The following is a 12,599-nucleotide window of genomic DNA, read 5'->3' as shown; positions in this document are numbered from 1 at the left end:
TTCCTTGCATCAAAGCAAGCATATGGTAACTGTTATTGATAAGAATGAGGGAGAAGTAACTTTGTGGTTAAGCCGCTGGAGTAAGTCCCTGGAAATCAGAGTTCGTCTCCCAAGACCAGAACAGATCCCATGCATTATGCTAGACGGAGCCACTAAGATGCTGAACATTAATTGCCCATCTGTTAAACAGAACTGTTTTCCCCTTCTGTTTCCAATGGGTGAGGCATTTTATTTTATTCCACAGAATAAGGAGAGAGTAAGTACCATGATATCATGCATGCAAGTAGATAGCGCAGTGCTTGCAATAATTAACCACTTTAGCATGTCTGAACTAGAAAATTCCCTGAAGAGATTCTAATTTCTTCAGTTTTACTGATAAAGTTACTCCCCCTCTGAAGTCACTAGAACTGAAACAAACAACTACAAGACTTTACTGTTGCCTGAAGAACTGCATAAAGGTTTTACTACTGGAACACTGCTATGAATTACAGTAGAAAAACAACTTCAGTCTATATCAGAGCTCCTGTTTTTGATATACAGAAATAACTAAACACCCACCTTAGTCTGTGTCTCACTGTGAATCTAAGTCAAGCACTTCAAGTGGAAAACAACTACAATTAGTGTGTGACAGATCACAATCAACTCAAAGAGAGCAGACATTCCTTTAAATGCGTCTGTCAGCTTATATCTACTGTGTGCTAGAGACTAGCTGTGGCAAGAAATACTACTGACACTGTAATGAACAAAACAACCTGAAGAAAAGAACTGCCAATATCATCAGAAAACTGATGGAACAGCTCGAGAAGTCAAACTCAGATCTTGCACGAGGGAACCAACAACTGAAGAGTACACACACTGCTGCATGAAGGTGCTGAGGCAAGCCGAGCAAAGCACTTGCCTCCATCTAGCCACCAACAGCAAGGAATCAGCAGCATGTCACACTCAGTACGAAGTTGTTAAATTGAAAAATACTCTGCAGGTAAAACCGTACCACTCAGAATCTGAAAGGTTAAAAAAAAAAAAAAAAGAGAAATAACAACATAACAACAACACTTAAAACATTCTCCATGCAGAGGGGATGCTTTTCAAGTCAATATTTACATATATACACACACACATTCCTGTTTTTTTTTTTTAACCTTCAGCCTATACACACACACACACACACATATATATATAAATATAAGCTGAAGGTACATATATGACACCTATATATGTTGCCCATAGCCATTTATAACATTCCATTTGATAAAACTGAACAAAAACCACCCAAACTTCAGAATGCACCATACTGATTACAGATATTCATCCAAGTGATAGCTGAGTGCCATAGAGGCACTGCTGAGAATTCTAGCTATATTGGAGAGGTGATGAATAGCCTTTGAAATCTGTACAAAACAACACATTTAGGTGATTCTCCTTCAGCATTCCAGCTAAGTTACTATAAATCCAGCTTTGTTACTGTGGAACACAGGTCTAACACTGATTACACTAATCAGTAGAGTGTACAGAGGTGATTGCAACCAGCACCTCTTGGCTTCAGGTGGCAAGAAACCTGATGACTTCAGATTTCATGGCAGAAATATACACTGACTAAAGAATGTCACACTGACATAAGAATTGAATTACAAACCCCCAAATTATATTGTGCAGGGTTCTTTTGAGAACCCACATGACTGTCAAATGCTAGCACCCGTTGTTTTACGTGAGGTTCATATAATTCTGGATAGAGAAGACAGAACAAGGAATTCAAGAGAGGTAATTCACACTATCTGTTTAGGTACCTAAATAGGTGGTGATAAATCCCCTATCAAGGGCAGTGGAAAAACGTGAACTTTCTCCACAGCCAATTTAGAGCACCTAAATTAAAACATCTAAAGATAGATGGCACAAATGCTTCCCTGGATGCCTAGCAAACAATCTCTCCTTATAGCCAGCTCTTTCAACATACTAGCGTCCAGAACTTGGCTGCCGTAATTGTATGCATTCTGCTCCATTCAACATTAATATGCATAGCTGGGAGTACAGATCAGAGGATCAGGGTAGTTATTCAGGCATCCAGATACAAATTCAAATCAATACTTAATTCGCTTGAAAGCAGATGGCTTAAAATAATGGGCACATTTTCACTATGAAAAACAAACCTATATTTGTTATAGATCTTGAGTCAAACCCTGCATCAATAAAAGACAGTGTAGTTCCATAAGCTTTCAAGATGTTCTAATTTAAAACAGAAGCATTTAGAAATAACAACAAAAGATGCACCATTAAATGTATTATCTTTTAACTACTTTGTCCAACAAGTTTACACATTGAAAATGGTACAGTGTAAGTTACTGAACTAGTTGTAATGGTAGGAACAGAAATTCTGCAACAACTGCTCTCTCAAAACTACAAGTACGTATCTTCTCTTAAAAAAAAAAAATTGCTTTATTTCTTAAAGAGGATCATGTTGTACAGATATGCTGTCCTGTACACATAAGTTACAGCAGCTGTTGATGGTTAACTATGCTATGTTTCAAATTAGTACTAAAGGTATTGCACTCCTCCTACTGAATTTGCTCACCTACCACAGCAAATCACACCCTCATTGGCAGAAGTGTAAAGCTGAATATGGGACTCTACCAGAAACGAATAAAAAAATAATCCAATATTAAACCTAGAGAGATAAGAGTGTCTGAGCCATATTCAAAGCTCAATAATTCTTAACTCTGTGTGGATAACAGCATTACAAGGACTGCATGGGCAAATCTGAGATGTTAGCAGAAACTCTCTACCTCACTATTACAGCTAAAGACATTGCTGCTATCAAACTATGATCGAAATCACAGTGAGGTTTCAGGAGGATGTAAAAAACGTTTATGCCGAAGGATACTCTTGCAGGATAGGGTCTGTAATTAGGAGACTGCTATGTTATGGATAAACACAACTCATGCAAATTGAAAATCTAAGTTATGTATTTAGGTTATTTGTTTATGTATTTGACAAACATCTATTTTCACAGAAACATCTCCTCTTAAAAAACTCATTTCAAGTAAGTGATCTTTCTAAGCCTGTTCATCTGAAACAGTTTTATAGGAGCAGTCTGGTCATTTTCTAGAAGCAAGTGTTTCTCCTCGAGTAGGGTTTTAAGATGCACACCTGACCAGTTGCTGCTCCATGCTCTGTTAGTAGTCCTAAGGAATTTCAAGGTGTCCTATGAAATACTGACATGGGTTTACAGTAGTTAAAGTGTTTTTGTTTTTTAAATAGGTGAAATACTTTCTTCAAAAAGTTTACAACAGCAGTTTAAAAACAACTCCTAACCGAAGTACACTAACATAAGCAAGTAGCAAAGTATAATCAATCATGCACACGTTTCAAATAAAGCAATCTATTTTGCTATCTTTCTAGCATATATACCCTACTACTATTCAAACTGCATTGAGGACATATCGTGAGCATGGAAGTCTAAAGTAACAGTTATGATTTAGAGAAAAGGTCCTAAGTCTAAGCACCAAGATGTCCTTCAGAAAAATCTCACCTAATATCTTCCCTTCAAACATCACACTGCTATTGCAGGTACTCTACATTTAAAAAAATTAAAATAAAATCATGTTAGATCACCGCTTCAGAACTCAGTGATGGAATTGACGGCAACCGGCAAGAACTTAAAGGATTGCTCTGTCACATGAGACCTGCAGGTCCTTCTGACCCTCAGAGATGCAGTCGCTTTAAGCAGCAGGAATACATGCATCAAAACAACAAATGCTTCTGATGCTGCAGAAACTTTACAACGGTATCTCTCTCTGCTCTCTTCACCTATGGAATACATCCTAACATTGCGTGTTACAGCTCTGGGTTGGCCAGAGTCCATACCGTTCAAGATCAGCACTGTCTGAAGTAGACTGGCTGCATATGAGTTGGAGCAGATTCAGGCAGAAGCTGTGCTGTCAAAGGAAGCCGCTTCTTTTCAGATGGAATCGGGGCGCACTGTGAACTACTAGAGAAGCACGGACTGGATAGGTGTACTGCTTACAGAGATCCAAACCCGAAGCTCTTCCAAAACGTAGAGGAAAAAAAGAAAATAACCGAAGGCATCCGTGCCTTTAGATGCGAGTGAATTTAAGGCATCAGTACGGCTGAGGAAAGCAACCTCGCGTACCATGCCTGGCAAGCGCAGGACACCTCACCGCTACCAGCGGCAGGAAGCCGCACGGGCGCTGCGGCTCAGGGATGTTCCCCACCAACGCCGCCTTATGACGGCCGCGAGGTTTCCCAAACGCTTGCGAAACTGCGGACGCGACCGCGTCCCGTCCGGACGGGGGGCAGCGGCAGCCTGCGGGGCTGTCCTTAGCCTCGAGGGCACGGGGCGAGGTGAGCGAGGGCAGGCCGCGCTGAGACGGCGGGGCCGCCCCGGGAAGGGAAACTCTCCGTGACAGTAACCAGACACCGCTCCGGAACAAAGTGTCCGGCTCGGCCGCAGGTTACTCCCTCCCGGGGAAGGCAGGGGGCGGAAGGGGAGGCGCGGGCCGGTTCCGTGCTACGCGCCCCGAACTCCGGCGCGGGGGAGCCCGGCCGGCCGCGGCCGTGAGTCAGTGCCCCGGCAGGAAGCGGCGCACAGGGGCCGCCCCAGAGGGAGCGAGGGAGGGCCCCGCGGGGACACGCTGCCGCCGCAGGCTCCGCTGCCCGCCCCGAGCGCCCTCGGGGAGAAAACTGAGAGCGGCGGCGGCGGGGTCCCGTCCGCTTTCGCCTTACACAACTCTCCCCCGACACCCCTCGCCCCGACCGCCCTTAACTCACCCTACCCCACCCCACCCCACGGGGACCCGCGGGCTCGGAGCTCGACCTCCTCGCCGCCTCCCCCCCGGCCCGTACCTCCGTGCTGCTCTCGGCCGCGCTCTCCACAGCCATCTTCTGCCAAGGGTCCGCCAGCTGCGCCAGGGGCATCTTCCCCGCCCGGCTCCCGCAACTCCGCGCTCCGCTTTCTCGCTCCCCCGGCGGCGGGGCGGGAGCGGCGAGGCAGACAACGAGCCCTCGGGGAAATCGTGGGACAGCCCGACCGGCTAAGAACGACAGCGGCCGCTCCGGCGGCAACTGCTGCCCGCTGCCGCCGTCCCTCCTCCCGCCCCCTTCCCGCTGCCAGGCGGGGCCGCGCTTCCGCCCTCCCACCGGCCCGCCGCTCGGACACGGCTTCCGCTCACAACATGGCGCCCGGCACTTACCTGCCCGCTCAACGGCGCCTGCGCGTGGCTGCGGGGCGGGAGTGTGGGTGCCCTCCTGTCGCCGGGCTGCGAGGGGAGCGGGAGGCCTCGCGGGTCCCGTCGGGCAGCTGAGGGAGCGGGAGGACCGTCGGCACCTCACTGCTCGACTTTGCTCAGCGCCGTGCAGCAGTCTTTGTAGCAGCACCTGAGCGGGTTTTGCCTTCTCTGGTACCGTTGCTTGGTGCAGTTAAACCAAGCCGTGAGTTACGAGGCTGTCGGAAAGCCCAGCCGAGGGCTGGCACTGTTCAGGAAAATGAATTGGAAGCAGGGGGAGACTGAAAGTTTGTTTGTGTAAGCGGAGGAGTAGCTGGAGGCGAGGGAGGGAGGGAGACGCGGTTCTGTGTAGTGTCATTAGGCAAAGAGGGAAAAGCTACATTAAGATGCAGGAATTTGTTTTTAAAGCAGTGCCGCTTAAGTGGTGGTTGGGCTGCGTGAGTAAGAGCTGCCCCGAGCAGGAAAGTCATACCTGTGCAGGCTGAGGGGCAGGAGATGGAGCTGTCAAACGCCCCACAGGTTCTGAGAGGAGCACTTATTTCACTCGTTTTTATGCTCAGCTATTAGCTACTGCACAAACTGCTGACTTCAACGTATCATAGAATCACTAAGGTTCTACCATTATAGTAGAATCACAGAATGGCTTAGGTTGGAGGAGATCTCAAAGCCCACCCAACCCCAACCCCTGCCATGGGCAGGCCTGCCCCCCAGCAGCTCAGGCTGCCCAGAGCCCCATCCAAGCTGGCCTTGAGCGCCTCCAGGGATGGGGCACCACAGCTTCTCTGGGCAGCTGTGCCGGTGCCTCACTACCTCTGGGTAAATAAATCCTCCTAACATCTAATCAAAATCTCCTCTCTTTTGGTTTAAAGCTATTCCCTCTTGTCCTATCTTTGTCAGACTGTGTAAAAAGTCAGTCACACTTGCTCGTAAGCTCCCTTCAAGTACTGGAAAGCCTTGATGACGTCTTTTCTTCTCTAGCTGAACAAGCTCAGCTCCCTCTGCCTGTCTTCACAGAAACAATGCTTCCACCCTCTGATCATCTTCATGGTCCCCCTCTGGATCCATTCCAAAAGCTCGACATCCTTCTTGTATTGGGGGCCTCAGACCTGGATGCAGTACTCCAAGTGGAGTATGATGAGAGCAGAATAGAGGGAAACTCATATCCAGCTTTTTGTTCCTCAGGACCAACAAGACCTTCTCTGCAGAGCTACTCTCCATGAGTGAATGTCCCAGTCTGTACTCTTATGTGGGATTCCTTCAGCCCAAGTGCAACATCTTGCAGTTGGCTTTGTTAAACCTCTTTAGGTACTCACGTGGCCTCTGGATCAAGCCTCTAAGATCATCTAGTCCAACTACTAACCTGTCACCACTATGCTCACTAACCTACGTTTCTCAGTGCCACATCTCCATGTTTCTTCAGTGCCTCTAGGAATGGTGACTCTACTACCTCCCTGGACAGCCTGTTCCAATAATATACTGAAGTCCAGAAATATATGCTCCCTTACACACTTCTCTTAAAATGTTAAGCACTGTAATAAACACCCATCCTTCCGCAACATCAGATGCTTTGGCTGACACAGTGGAATCCCTGAAACATGAGACAAGCAGCCAAAGATGGGTATGGTGTCACACCTCTAATTCCAGAAGGCAGGTTTTTCAGAGCAGTGTCTGAGACTTCATTCTCGACAGTCCCCGCTGTCCCAAAGCATTTATAGGTTTTTACAGATCAGGGGCTTTCTTCCATCTTTGGTAACTGTTAACATTCTTTCAATGTTAATTGCTTTTTAAAAATATTAATTTATTCATTATGGGAGGGGGGAATAGCAAGAGTGCTGGTAATTAAAAGCGTGTGTGTTTGTGTGTACACAAATGCATGCATATGCATACGTCATTGTGGTCAACATAGGCTGCTTACGTTTCTGCCCAGTGGCATTTTTTTAATCCCATTTTACATTCATGCAAGCATTAATATCAATCTACGAAGAGGTACAAAGTCACAGGCAGGCTCTTGCTCATGATGAATCAGACTTTAACTGGGAAACTTCCATGTCTGAAATAAAAGGTCATAGTTGAACGATCCCTTTAAGCCATCGCTTCTGCCAGGAGGGCCCGTGCCCTCCCTCCCCTTGCTCACTGCCTGCTTGCTTGCATCACCGTCTTTTGAAGCGGTGCAATTGCTTGTGCTGCCACGTGGTGAGTTGGACCGAGAAGCTGAGCTTGGTAAAAACTACCTGGGATCCTTTTTGCTCTCTCTGCCGTCCTCAACAAACAAAAAACCCCAAATGACTACAGAAACGAAAAAAAAAAAAAGAAAAAGAAAAAAAAAAAGCCACCAAAAAATAAGTAACACAACACAACGCTATCAAAGTTTGAGTTAAAAGTCAGGGAGAATTCAGGTCTGCTTCTCTCAAAAACACAGGGCATTTTGAGAACTCTGACCAAGTTATTTGTATGAAATGTAGAGCAAGATAACAGAAAACAGATAATGCAGTAGTTCTTGGCAGCCTTTGTGCTTGGCTCAATAGCAAGGAATGATAGTTTCGCTAGCACCAAGTCACTTCAGTCTCCTACCGGTGGCTGGAACATTGAATAGGAAGCTAATGTTCACAGCAGTCTAATGTTACTTCTGACTTCTATATTTGAGTTCATGTACAAGTCTGTGAAGAATAAAAGTTTCCTTGCATCCTTCAAGAGATATCATTTTCTATTCTTTCACAGGCATAAGTCACGTTATATCATCAAAACTCATTAATTTGTGTCAACTACACAGTCAGTGTGTACACCTGAGACTTGCCAATGGGGGACAAAGCCCAGTCAGCTGAAAGGTGGCAACCACAGTAGTAAAATATATTACCAAAGCTTTCATCTCAACACAGTTCAAGTAGTCCTTCTTTAGATAATGAGACTTCCTTCCTCTAAATAATAATTCCCACAATCTTCCTCTCAAATTTGTCTAGTTCTTTCCTGTCATAGGTAGGTACCTGTTCTGAATTACTTGTTTAAATTTGAAACCCTTTTTTCGAGGAGGGTCAGTGTCACATTTCTGCTAATGCCTCTAAATTTTATATGCTGCTTGTCTTTTATCTTTCCCTTTATGCAATCTGTGAATCAAAAAAAACAAGGGCAGAGATCCTATGCATTAGCATATAAGAGGGCTGCAAACAGTAGAAATCAGACCTTTTCTCAGGCACGGGAGTGCACAGGGTAGGCAGAAGCATACTCTTTCATTGTTCTGGAGGTTGAGTATTATGACATCACATTTTTAAATTTTATAAGGCAAAAAGCTGCATTAGGATTTTAATAGGAGCTACCTTGAAAGAACAAACCTCGGGGCAAGAAAATCATCTGGAACCTTTCTTCATGAGGAAGACAAACACACTGGTTAATCTCTTAGAGCTGTGGGGCATTCTGACCTTCAGATCCTGCTAAGCTGAAGAGTTGGATTGTCCTCAGAGTAAGAGATGTGATGCTGAAGCTATTCTGCCTGAAGACAGCAGCTCCTGTTTCCCACTCCTTTTGTCTCAGACCAAAGTAAAATCATTATTTCACCCAGAGCAGCAGATCTTTTCTTCTACAGCCATCACTACTTGTATCCAGTCATTGCTAATAACCCTGTCATCAGTCTAAAGGGATCTGATTTCACCTTTGCATAAGTGGTTGCAATAATTTTACATCCAGACAGATGCTGCACATACACTGCACCAGAAAAAGTGATCAGATTCATTAGGAAAAGGGTAGCATATGGAACAGAAATTAGAGTGTTATATAAAATCTTGTTAACCTGTCATTGTATGAAGTAGGTGAGCTTCCCAAGGTGCAGCATTTTTTTTTTTTTTTTTTTTTAATATCACTTCTAACTAATCTAACTAAAATGTCACCATATTGAAAGGGGAGATGTTAGTTTTAATTGGGCTTGGCAACCTTTCCCCCATGGAAGTCACTTTGATATGTGAGCAGTAGAAATTGGGGAAGCTTCCTAATGGCTGGTGGTATCCAATGCTTTGCCTAGCTTTCAAGTAGCATTTAAGGCAAAATTCATGCTGAAGTCAGTTAATCACCATAGAATGATCCAAAAAACAAATTAATATGTATAAAACAGGATTTAGCATTACGGTTCTAATACTACTAGAAGAATAATACTTGGGATCTAGAACTTGCATTTTTAAAATACAAATGAAAGGGGGAAAACAAAAGCAAGCTATTTATGGTAATAGAAGACAAATTCTACACTCATATAGGAGGTGCAGTTGTGTATTAGGTATGAATCGTAGTGTAGTATCTGATTACAGTGAACAGAATAAGAAAAAGTAAATGCACTCCAATGGTGCAAATTGAAATTTGTTTTCAAGGATTATGACCATAGTACTGAGATATATAATTTGCATTTAGTGAACAAGAAAATACATGGATGTTACTGTTTGAACTTACATGGAAAAAAACCTCCAAGGAGTTAAAATTAAAAAAAAAAAAAAGAAAAGAAAAAGAAAAAAAAAAAGAAAAAGAAAAAGAAAAAGAAAAAAGAATTGGTTTGGTTAGCTAGCAGATGAAAGTCTCATTCTCTCAGGACACCTGAATTCAGTTTCTAGCACATCACAAAGGAAGACTGTGTAATTTGGTAAGTCACTTAATATAGATGAGATTCAACTAAGCACACTTAGTCTTCCTTAATGATGTTTTCAAAAGCTTGAAGAGGCCTTGATTGGGGAAGTGTAAATACATCCTGCCAGAATAGAATAAGGAAGCCTTAGTGGTAATTAGAACTGGTTGCTCTGTGCTTTGGATACAAATATAAAGAACGTCTCCTTAACCTCATTGGGATATTGAAAGCACAGTTTCATTAATGTTTGGAAAGCTGACGAACACCAGAGAGAGAGACAAAGTGCTGAAAGAAGTTCCCAGCTGGTGCGAGTTGTTGTAGTAGAGGCACCACAAGTTGTGCCGTCTGCCCCAGATGTATGGAATTCGCTGTGCGAACCAGTGTTACAGAGCTGTAACCAGTAATTGAAAAAGGAAAAACCAAAGTGAAGGGCTGTTGTGGATAAAGGCTCAACCTGGCCTTGCAAAAAACATCCTCTGAAGGGTGCTTTCACTGTTACAGGCCCCTGGATGATGGAATTGTACTGGAATGCAAACATTTCCTACAATTTCCTCTGGCAGACTCTTCTTTGAAGTTCCAATCCCGCAAACGTAGTAGAAGATGCACTAATGACCATAAGACTACTTTAAAATCCAATGTATATGAAATACGGTGTCTGACTCTCCACTTACGACTCTGACTTTTTTGTACATTTATGTATATATGTATGTTTATATAAAATTGCACTGGTATTGCAAGAGTAAATCATAATGGATAAGACTCCATGGCATTACTGATCTGTGTCTTATCTGTGGTTGCAATACTAGCAGGAAATATTGTGCCTGTGGTTTCCACATCCTGAGTGGAAATGTGGAATTCAATAAAATACTGTCTCATTACCTGTCTCCAACATACGTTCTCATTTTAGTGCTTCTCTAGGTATGGATAGCTCAGATTTATCTTCTGAGTGACAACGCTTACCCTGCTCACCGCAGTTTGAGAAACCTTTTGCTGAGCTTTCATTTCTTAATGGAAACCTACTATCAAATACCGGATACAAGTTATCACCCTGTTATGGTGGATCATTGAGAATCACACCTTAATTTCGGATTGTAGCATTCTGAGACAAAGAGGAAACAATACAGTATAAACAAGGATCAGTCTCTGAGTGTCAGGGTTCTGTTGGGTTACATATTACACAAGCTGGCTAGATACAAAGTTGATGGAAGGAGAATGTGTGACTGTGTTCTGTTTATACAAGGGGAGTATAGCAATAACAAACTTGTCAGCCCCACAAGTCACCGCTGTGAAACATACCAGGTCCAGAGGAGGCCGTAGCTGTGTGCATAACCTGTCTATCCCCTCCCCAGGCCTAAGAACTTAAGCATCACACACCCTTCTGTTATTGTCATCAGATCAGGTCTGACTTAAAGACTCCACTGACAGGAAAAGCACAGTTTATCCAGTTTTCTTTTTTTCTTTTTTTTTCTTCTTTTTTTTTGCATGTGTAAAATAATGTTAATACCGTCATTTCTTCATTTGCCTCCCTCAATTAAACTGTATTAATATCATTCCTCATCACTGCTGCTCTCCAAAAGCTCCTCACCCAATCGTATACTCTAACAATCTAATTCTTCACTGTAGATTACCCAGTGTCTCTTAGCCAGGAATCATTTTTGAATCTAGAAAGCTTTACCTCCTCTTTCCTGCCCCTTAATCATACACAAAAGGATCCTCCTGACTGAGCTAATGGCTGTCTTTTATCACACTAAAGAACACTTGATCCTCATTCCCAACAGTTTGCCAGTCTTTTCTGAAATACCTGCTGTAGTGATCAGACCTACATACACATTTTGCTACCCCTGATGCTTTGAAATGGTAAAATGTCCACATGTTTTTTCAAGATGGCACTCTTGCTCTTTCACCAGCATCTCACCTTTGTGTCTTATCTTTCCCCCCATAGAGAACCAACAAGTGCCTTTCTGAGGGTGGCCCAGGTTTATGGCCAACCACCATGTCTATACATTTTCTTCAGTGATCAGTAAAAACCTGTAGCATCAACAAAAGTAGATCACAAAGGGTTGTTATTGTGCACGGTGTACATCAGGCAGTGTGTAGTATTTTCCCCATCTCCTTGTATGGTATCTCCTGTCTCACTGCAGCTGAGAGCTCATCTTGTGAGCCCTGGCATCCTCATGATTCAGATGTGAGACTTTACTTCCATATTGTTATTTGATTTACTCCCAGTATTGTTAATATTTAACTTCTAATGTGGCACTGAGGGACATGGTTAGCAGGCATGCTGATGATGAGTTAACAGTTGGACTAGATAATCTTAGAGATCTTTTCCAACCCTAATAATTCTATGACTCTTTGGTTCTGTGAATAAAATACTTCACAGCTGTTTGACTTATCTAAAAGTGTTTTTTTTTTCTTTTCACCACTCACTATGAACTGGGGATTGACAAACTCCAAAACATTCTTGCACCCTTTTCCTTCCAACAGGATTATGTGTCCCATGACTAATTTACAGATGTAAAGGACAGGTGCCTACTTGGAATATGGACATTTTAGATCCCCAGAACTCTTCTCAGGACCTTGTGGTAATGCAGTCTCACAGCAAGTGCTGATTTTCATCATCCTAAAACAGTGCTTAACGAAAGAGAGGCACAAACATTATGAAAGCCAGCTCAGTATCTGAATAGAGTGAAGAAAAATGTGTTAGATGAAATAGCCCTGTCACCCTTGTGGGTACCACACTTTGCCCTTTCTGTACTGACCTGCTT

The 12,599-nt window shown here is 43.5% G+C and overlaps 1 protein-coding gene across 2 annotated transcripts in view; it reads right to left on the bottom strand.

Annotated features, from left to right (window-relative positions):
• RPS6KA3 (ribosomal protein S6 kinase A3) overlaps positions 1-5,175 on the bottom strand; it is a 71,291-nt gene extending 66,116 nt beyond the window's left edge. The window contains exon 1 of one of the 2 annotated variants that reach the window (XM_085211015.1): positions 4,858-5,175. In XM_085211015.1, the coding sequence (XP_085067141.1) occupies positions 4,858-4,929 (72 nt within the window). In that variant the 5' untranslated portion in view covers positions 4,930-5,175. The remainder of the gene's footprint in view (positions 1-4,857) is intronic. The other variant, XM_085211011.1, reaches the window with a different exon arrangement.
• Positions 5,176-12,599: the final 7,424 nt, after the last annotated feature.

The sequence above is a fragment of the Meleagris gallopavo genome, chromosome 1 (assembly GCF_905368555.1).
Source record: "Meleagris gallopavo chromosome 1, MGAL_WU_HG_1.1, whole genome shotgun sequence".
In the NCBI taxonomy this organism is placed as follows: domain Eukaryota; kingdom Metazoa; phylum Chordata; class Aves; order Galliformes; family Phasianidae; genus Meleagris; species Meleagris gallopavo.
Note: the sequence above shows the minus strand (reverse complement) of the source record. Positions and strands in the feature narration are given on the sequence as shown.